We start from the raw sequence: 9,210 nt of genomic DNA, 5'->3' as shown, positions 1-9,210 counted from the left end.
GAGATAGGCTTAGATGGAAAAAGATGACATGCTGTGGCGACCCCTAACGGGACAAGCCGAAAGAAAAAGAAGAAGTACTGCAATTGGAAAATATTTTGTCAATGTCAAAATACAAAAAATGCATTCAAATACTGCTTATGAGATATGTCAATAGATGCGAAAGGACACGAGAGATATTTTGAATCAACCAATACATAAAAATATACAGGACAGCAAAGCTAGATGGGACTCTTCAGATTTGTGGTCATTGGAGGGGAGTGTCTAGACTGTTGTCAGATGTCCTCCTTAGTGACCAAGCAGTAGAAGTCTGAGCGGGCTCCATAGTTGCGAGATCCCAGGTCTGACACGTCTATATCTGCATGTTTTGCTTCTTGCACACGATTGGATGTAACTGGGAGGACCGGAGCCTTCGAGGTCATGGCTTTGTACACGGGGAGACGCACACCTACGGAACCATAAGACAAAACAGTGGCTTACATGTCAAGCTCATTAACTGTAGTCTTTCTTACTAATGTTCGTCACACACACGGGCCACTGAATCTACTCGAAAACAATACAAGAGCTGTTCACAATACTAACATTTCCCAGAAAAACTTTCAGTGAGGTACCCATAATATGAGAAATGGCAACTACAGTCGAATGGATGCCTTTTTGACCATTAATCAAAAACTATTAGGGCACAGTTTGATACAGCTCGTGTACTAGATCTCATTGGATTGTTGAGGCATGCACGTATTATTGAGGAAATACTGTAAATATATCAGTAATGAAGTAAACATTTTTAAAATGTATTCATAATCGTTGATTAGTATGTTTAAGTATTAATAGTTTACACAACATTTAAATACTATTTGAACAAAGCGTCCATCCAACTTTTTTGTTTTGAATCTTATCATCTAATATCATTTCACGAGACTCTTACCCAAGTCCCCGGCAGGGTCCGTGTCAGAGCGGCAGTCCAGATAGTCAGGGTCTAAGGTCAGCATGGGGTCTTTGTCATCCTGTAGGACCGTCTGGGGGTCCCCTGCCGACTCACTGCGGAAGACGACCCTGCGGGGCATGGCTAAGGCCAGCTCCTTCCAGAACGTGGAGGAGGGAGTCTGTGGACACAAGGCAACTGACACGCTTACACTGAGTTGGATCCTTTGGCTGAGTTCACCGCAGCAACTGGAAGCAAATAGGTACACACTCAACTCGCTCGGATTTCATCACAGGGTCTGAAGGCGGAATACAAATCGTGTGATATCACAGCAGCGTGACCGAGTTTGCTTTGAACAAAAGATGGAGGGCATCTGGCATTTTGTGTTTGTGCGTTCTTCCCGTTCCGTTAGTCACGACAAATTCTATGCCGACTAAACCCTTTAGGTTGCGTATCACAGCTTTTGTTATCCCATTGCAATGGTTCCACTGCTCAAGCGCTCCTGAACCGAATCCCAGCAACCCTAAAATTTGAAAGAGTTGAACTGTGAACTGTGAAATTTGCCTTACATGCCAGGAGCTTAGCACTCCTAATTCGATGATCCTGAGATCCTAGAAAGTGCCAGAAAGTGTTTTTTTGACACACTTCACAACGACATGGTGTACTAAACTGAACTGTATTTTATTGCTCATTGAAAATGGGGATCATTTTATCTTCCCAACCAATTCTGTGAGAAACACTCACCTCCCCCTCTTATCTACCTTTCATTTCCTATGGTTGTGATTGTGCTCAAGGTCACAGGGGAGCTGGAGCCAGCGACTGAACTGCTACACAGCCACGAACACTACACTAATATTTTTTTTTATCATTAGTGTTGGTATTATAATACATTATCTTGTAAAAAAAAAAAAAATAATAATTTCATTGCATGTTTTATTTTTTTTACTCCAAACAGTCTACTGCAGGAATCACTGATGGTGTAGTGGTACACATGCCTGCCTTTGGTGCGGGCAGCATGGGATTGATTCTACAAATGTATGTAATCTGTTGTTGACATCTGCCTTGCGACTGACTGGTGCCCAGTTGAGGGTGTCGTCCGCCTTTTGCCCAAAGCTCACTGGGATAGGCTCCAGATTTCCCGCAACCCTTGTGAGGATAAGCGGCTTGGATAATGACATGACAATCTACTGCTTGATAGTGTACAATTGTAACAATTGAATTTCCCTTCTGAGAATCTATAAAGGATTATTTTGTCTCAGAATATCTCATTTATTTTATTCATATCGCCACCAGGCATGAAAAGTTTTGCTCCATCGTTTGTTTTGTTATCCCACTTGTTCATTTTTTCCAATTCCTAATGACGGAACCGTCTCCTCTCTGCCCCAGAAAATGGATTTGGTTGTGTTTTCCTACCACAGAGTTGTGCCTCCATGTGAGTACGGTGAGACAATGTTGGTGCTCACTAAGCTGCTGCCTGATTTCGGGCCTGACGCGCTTCAGCTGACCTTCCAGCATGATGATGATGGGCTGCCGGCACAACTCCAACAAGTGCAGAAGGCCCTGTCTGAGAATACACATCGATAGAGACGGATATGATACTTTACTTAAATACACACGTGATCTTGTCCAGAGGTCTGACCTGAAGTTGTTGGTGCACCAGTCCTGCTCGAGGTATGCGTGAGACAGCAACACGATAAGATGTCGGGAGCGACTGAAGTTCATTAAAAGCTCCGCGGAAGGTTCTGGAAGACAAAACGGTTACATCACAGTGTAGATACAGCATGGAACAAGGACCTCAGCACCGTTTTCAGGTATTAAAAAGAAACTAGTGATGTGGTACAACAAACAGTTTTCGTTAGTGTGGGATTGTTTGAAAATGAGCATTCAATTGATTAAAAAAAAAAAATATATATATATATATATATATATATGTATATGCAAATGGAAGGCTTATCAAATCTGGTCAACTTATTGGAAGGATCTTGAATAGAAACTTCCCTTTACCTTAATTTCCAGCCTATAGAGGCCCCATAGCTCAGTGGTTAGCGCATTAGTTTGGTAAACCGAGTGTGGTGAGTTTGTATCTCACTGGGGCCTCTACTCCCCAAGAGGGGTTGCGTGAGGAAGGGCATCCGGCGTAAAAACTGCGCCAAACAGATATGAGTGTTTATCTGAGATGGCACGCTGTGGTGCCCCTAACGGGACAAGCCGAAAAGAAACTTACTTACCGTAATTTCTGGCCTACAAGCCGTGACTTTTGTCACACGCTTTCAACGCTGCGGTTTATGTGATGATGCGGCTAATTTGTGCATTTTTTTTATAACGGCCGCAAGGGGGCACTCGAGCGGAAAAGGTAAGAGTGAGACCGGTGGAATATATGTGCCGAGGAAGTGACTTTTACCAGTCCGCCCCTGTTAGCGCTGCGCTAGCCTGTTACTGCCGTGTCTCAGTGATTTTTACCGGTATGTTTTTTTTAACCGGCCCTGTTAGCTCGGCGCTAGCGTTAGCGTTAAAATCTCTGTGTACTGTCTTTCTTTGTAAATATCTCATGTTTCAATGTGGGCACTTGCCGCTCTTCCACAGTTGTGACATATGTATGTAGTAAATGGTATTTCTTTACAAATGTACTGGGTGAGGCTTAAAACCACGTGCGCTCTGTAGGCCGGAAATTACGATAAATTTGAAGTCCTAAACGTTTCCCAAATCCATTGGTGCTTTGATTTCTCTGGTGGTGAACACTTGAGCTTTTTGGGAGGCCCTTCGGTACTAATTAAAGATGACAAAGACAATCTTTTTATACAACACAATGACTTGATACGATGGGTTTGAAAAGGATTTTACCTGAACCAGGCATTATGTCATTGTCGTTGAGATGCACCTTCTGTGCGTGTTTATTTTCCAGGTGAGGTTTGAGAATAAAGTTGACGAACTTCCTGTCATAGTCGTTGTTCACGTAGGAGATGTAGGCGTCGTACAGTTTCCCATCTGACAGAAATGCAACATGCTTTGTGTCAACGCCCGTCCACTCGGCCGCTCTTCACATCGGAGCGCTCACCGTTCATCTCGTAGTCTCCGTAAGAGTTACGGTACAACAGTTTGATGTTCAGGTGGCACTTGGTGTAGATGACGGCGGCCACGGCCAGCAGGAGAAGGACGACGAAGGCTGCGGTGACGGCAGCAGTGTGGCTTGGGCTTCCTGACATTTTAAAAAATAGATAAATAAATGGACTCATACTTATTAGAGTCACAGGTGAAGTGGAGCTTATCCCAGCTGAATTTGGGTGAGAGGGAAGCAAGGTACACCGTGAACTGGTCGGCGACCAATCGCAGGGGACATATAGAATCTCGCGCACGTCACATCACCATTTTCACAGCGCCGTTTTACCGGTCAAACAGAGCTGGTCGACATTGTGGGAGACATTGAACCAGAGCAGAATATTCGGAATGCCCGAGACCTGTTTTGCTGTTGGTTGTCACAACAGACGAGACAGATATTCAAAGAGATCATTCTATGGAATACCAGCTGAAAAGGCCAGAAAATATATCGATGGATTTCAGCAATTAAACATGATGGATGATGCCCAACCAAAATACACACACGCCTGTGTAGCAACCGCTTCATTTCAGGTAGGAATTATTCTTCTCAATCTCAAATTACTAAAAAGTATTTATAATGCCAAATTGGCTCATTTGAGAACTGTGTGAATTTAAAAAAAAAAAAAAAAACATCTGTCGCAGAGGTTTATGGAGGTTAAGTGTGACCGCAATCGCTTCCGTAAACGTTCCATGGAGACGAATCTCTTTTTTTTTTTTTTTTTTTTCCAATCATAGTCAATGAATGCGAGTTTGTGTAAAACCAGCGGTCATTTATTTAAATATTGGTATTTGTATTGAATACTAGCTGAAAAGATCAATGGATTCTGGCAAAGTTTAATGTGTCATCGAACACACTTCCACGTTCACAAGCTGTCAAAACCGTCACTATGTGGGATTTATTCCTGATGAGAACAGATCCAGCAACAAAGTATTCGTATGCGTCCAGACTTTTATATGCTTTCAAACTTTTTCGTGTAAATCTCGACGACTTGCTCATCAGATCCATGTGTAGATCCAGTTGTCCAAGACAAGCGGAAGCGAATTAACAGTCCAATTTTTTAATCGGTGAAAACATCGATTTCGGCATTAAATACGGGTCCTCTATGGCGAGTTTATCTATGTTTTCCACGTACTGTCATTTATTTTCACCTTCTAAATGTCAGACGGTATCGGACAAGACTCTGGGCGTCGTGCTATAAGACATTTCCGTGTTGTCTCCAACCGACTTAGCATTGGACAATGCTTTGTTAAACCGGGAATATGGCGGACGCAAAGAAAAGTCACGTGATTTTATGACGGAGGTGCACGAGTGCTACAGACAAACAATTCACACTCACATTCGCACCCATCGGCTGTTGAAGTCTTCAGTGAATCAAACACGCGTGTTTTGTATTGTGGGAACAGGGAGAACAGGCGAAAGAGGAGAAAGAAGAAGTGACCCCAAATTCATATGAATGGCACAATTTTAAAAGCAGTCATTAAAAGATCCTAATTGAAGGCCCAAAATCTAGTGAAAGACAGCTACAAATTGAAACAAGTGATATGTTAAGTAAATAAAATATAAAACCTTCTGCAATATGAAAGTTAGCTTACTTGATTTCTGCACAATGAAGACAGAGGAAGAGTTCCTCACTTTGCAGCTGTACAATCCAAAGTCCTCCAACTTCTGAAGCTGGACCACCAGTATGCTGCTCACCATCAGCTGACCCGTGGCTGGTAACCTAACAAAGATAAAGTGTCATGTCCGCCTTCGTTAAACACTGTTGGAAAGATTTTTTTTGTTTTTTCCACTCACCATGAAGAGGTGTTTTGCAAAAGCACAGAGTTTTTGCTCAGAGGACTGCCGTCTTTAGTCCAGTGCAGTGAGGCGTCACATTGCTTGTCAGTCAGATCCCAGGAAAGCAGGACGGTGCAATTCAGATTTACAGTGGATCCCACCTTGCCCCAGACTGGGCTCGCATCCTCATTTTGCCGGAACTCTGGAGTTTTAGAGCACTCGGATTCTGTGGAAAGGCATACGGTAGGCAATCTGTGTTAACAGCTTACAACTTTTTTTTTTCCTAAACACTGCACAAATTGTACATTTAAATGGAGCCTGGCGGTTACCTTTAACTACGAGGCGCACAGTGAACGAAGCCGTGCTGTTGCCGGACTGGAAGCAGGTGTAGTTCCCTCCGGTTTCGGAAGAGACGTTTGTAAACTCGAGGTAGGAATTCCCCTGCTGGGCACCAAGAGGAAGACAGTCCTTCAGCCAGGTGAGCCGGGCCTGGGCGCCGGGAACTGCCTCCAAGGAGCAATTGAGCCAGTATGGCGGATCCTGTTGCCCTGCGTAGAGGAGGCGCTCCTCAAAATGGTTCTCATCAACACATCCTTGAGCTTGGAATACAAACACAGGGGAGTCACACACTATGTCCTCGAACAAAATGCACACACTCAAAATACAGTTCGTGTAGACCATATGTGTCAAACTCTATATTTGGCCCGCGAGGCAATTTCAAATCAATATTTGAGATGGCCTGCCGGTATTACAAGTATTATACACTTTGGTTCCATTATAAAAGGTTCATTTGTTCAACCTTGGCCCACGGCTATGTTCAGTTTAAAATTTTGGCCCACTCTGAATTTGAGTATGACACCCGTGGTGTAGACTATAGGAAAACAACGTGAAATCTGACCAAACCTTTCATGTTTTAGGTCACTTAGGATTACCAAAATTAGTTCTATTTGCAAAAAGGCCAGAATAAAGACAAAATGTGTTTTTTTCCCATTACTTTCTTCAAAGTTGGATGTTTTTGTTTTGTTTCAGTAAGGTTACAATACCTTTAAACAAATTGGAAAATCACAGCAGGTGTTGATGTTGGTAGCTGCTTCTAGTTTCTGTTGTGTTTTGAGCATTAATGCACGTTAAGTAATGACACGCGCACGACTTTCAAGTGTCACTGATTGTGGACCAGTTCAACAGGCTACCTTGCGCATGCGCGGATCTCGATGTGGCCAAAACCCACAAATAACCGGAACGACTGGCCCTTGTCTGACTGCTCATCGATGTTGTTTTATTTTGGCCGCTTTGTGCTTTCTGTCAGACAATTCGCACACTAAATACAAGACATCCTGGTCCGAAGTCCAGGACCCGGTCTTCCTGTTGCCAGGCAACAGCACGTGACTGCGAGAAAGCTGTTGACCCCGCGCTCATTGTACTAGTTTATGTATACAGTAATTATATTTTAAGTAAACAACATACACTTTGGGGACCAGGAGCCATTTCCTTCTCTCGACAAAAGATGGAGACGGAAACAAAATGTGGGATTTACGGCATGCTTACCAAAAACAAGGACATAGTTGCTCCACGAAGACGAGGTCATCAAAATAAAGGCGACCAAAAGGGCGCCCATGTTGTCCGCAGGCCTCTTCCGCTTTATTATTAAAAAAAAGAGCTACAATTTTCAATTACAGTATTTTTCCTGAAGCGTTTGTTCCTTTTTTTTATTGTAGTTAAAGTGTACAGTGGAACTACTGAGCGAACTGCGCAGCCGTCGGACACCTGCACCTGGAGCCACACCTTCCTTTATTTCCATTGGCTGTGCGTTGTCACGTGGTCTTGACCGCAAGTTTCACCTGACTTCCCCAGTAGAGGACGTCCACTGAAACGTGGGCATGGCGCAGGAACGCTAACGTGTCGGGAACGTGGAAAGGTGAAAAGGCACTCACGTTGTTTACAACACAAATTCTGACATTGGCATCCATCAAGGCCCTAGTAGGGCAACTAAGAGCCCTTGTGCAGGCGATTCCCGACATTTTGTTGTAGTTTTACTATTTGGCCAGACCACCTTCATCTTGGGGCCCGAAGGAGTTACCTTACTTGTCTGACCTGTTGCGGTATTCTTGCTCTTACTTGATAAAAATAAAATTTAGCTATATCTTCCTCGGGCTTCAATACCCGCAAAACATGTTCCCAAATCTTTGCAAACATTGTGCACCTACGAACCAAAAAAATTAAATATAAAATAAAATAACAAACCTACTTTGACAAAATAAGTTGAAAGTACACATTCTTTAACTGCTTTCAAATGGAGTAAAACAAAACAAAATCAAAAGAAAAATCAATACAGAAGTCCGTAGAACTGTAAAATCTACTTCAGAAAAGTAAACACAGTCATTGTATTTTGGTCAATATTCATGAAATGCAGTAGGTGGCGTAGCAAGTTGACTGAAAAAACGTTTAAAGTTACACACAACACATGAAATAAATGTCATTTGACATTTCAAAACATCACAGGAACGATCAGCAGCAACCTCGACATAAAATCTTGAATGTAGAGTACAGGTACATAGAATGCAGATATGCTATAAGCACTGACGTAAAAAAAAAAAAAAAAAAAAAAGACTGGATCGAGCATACACATCCAGCGGTGTGTCGATTGGTTGAAGCCGCCATCTTGGTACTCCCACAACGTGTGCCGTACATGATTTACAGGTTGGATTATGGCTGGGGGTTTCTCAAAGTTTGGCACGTAGAACTAAAACTGGTGGTGTGAGCTTGACATTTTTTTCAGTTCTGGTAACATGAAGGGTTTTTAATTCGACTTGGTAAACGAAAAAAGGCTAAGTGCAAAGGAAAGACACCTTGACTACCAAGAAACCTTGCATATTACCTAGGGCCAGATTTCCGTGACATGTTACCTTTTCCCAAAATATGCTGTGAAGCACTATCATCATAACATAGCAAAAAAACTTAACATTTTTTGTCATAAAAACATATTTTAAGTCAATCAGTTAGATATATTTTCCGAAATAAGGACTCGCAATAGGAAGGTACATGCCACAACGCATTGTTTATTTGTTGTCTCTGCGGCGTCCCATTTCAGACAGAAAACTTGTTTCCTCGCATTTGAAAATCAAATTCAATTTGCAGAGTTCTGTTTTATGAAATTCATCAAAAATTTCACAGAAAATGTGTTTTCTTGCTTATGCACTGATGACGTTAGGGAAAATATTTACATCGCTTTTTTGCAAAAACCTGTTCAAGTGAATTAAGCTCATCAGAAAACAAAAAAAAACTTTTACAAACAAACTTAACACTGTCAAAGTAAGTATTTCTAACTTACCTGTGGAATATTTTCTCACAGCCACGGAACTGGCGATTAACACAAAGGTGTCCATGGTTGTTTTGGGATGATAAATGAATGAGCCATTCA

The 9,210-nt window shown here is 42.4% G+C and overlaps 1 protein-coding gene across 3 annotated transcripts; it reads right to left on the bottom strand.

The window, feature by feature from the left end:
* Nucleotides 1-75: 75 nt before the first annotated feature.
* sigirr (single immunoglobulin and toll-interleukin 1 receptor (TIR) domain) lies at nt 76-9,203 on the bottom strand. Of its 3 annotated transcripts, XM_061822764.1 has the most exons (11): nt 9,121-9,191; nt 7,338-7,683; nt 6,122-6,391; nt 5,811-6,018; nt 5,609-5,736; nt 3,975-4,115; nt 3,761-3,904; nt 2,559-2,661; nt 2,333-2,483; nt 923-1,100; nt 76-445 (listed from the first exon to the last, which is right to left on the bottom strand). In XM_061822764.1, the coding sequence occupies exons 2-11, from the start codon at nt 7,405-7,407 to the stop codon at nt 273-275; spliced, it is 1,566 nt and encodes a 521-aa protein (XP_061678748.1). In that variant the 5' UTR covers nt 7,408-7,683; nt 9,121-9,191; the 3' UTR covers nt 76-272. The 3 variants fall into 3 exon arrangements, with proteins under 3 accessions (XP_061678748.1, XP_061678750.1, XP_061678749.1); XM_061822766.1 differs by lacking the exon at nt 7,338-7,683 and having other exon boundaries at nt 9,121-9,203; XM_061822765.1 differs by lacking the exon at nt 9,121-9,191 and having other exon boundaries at nt 7,338-7,865.
* Between the last annotated feature and the right edge of the window lie 7 nt (nt 9,204-9,210).

Source organism: Syngnathoides biaculeatus, chromosome 6 (genome assembly GCF_019802595.1).
Source record: "Syngnathoides biaculeatus isolate LvHL_M chromosome 6, ASM1980259v1, whole genome shotgun sequence".
Classification (NCBI taxonomy): domain Eukaryota; kingdom Metazoa; phylum Chordata; class Actinopteri; order Syngnathiformes; family Syngnathidae; genus Syngnathoides; species Syngnathoides biaculeatus.
Note: the sequence above shows the minus strand (reverse complement) of the source record. Positions and strands in the feature narration are given on the sequence as shown.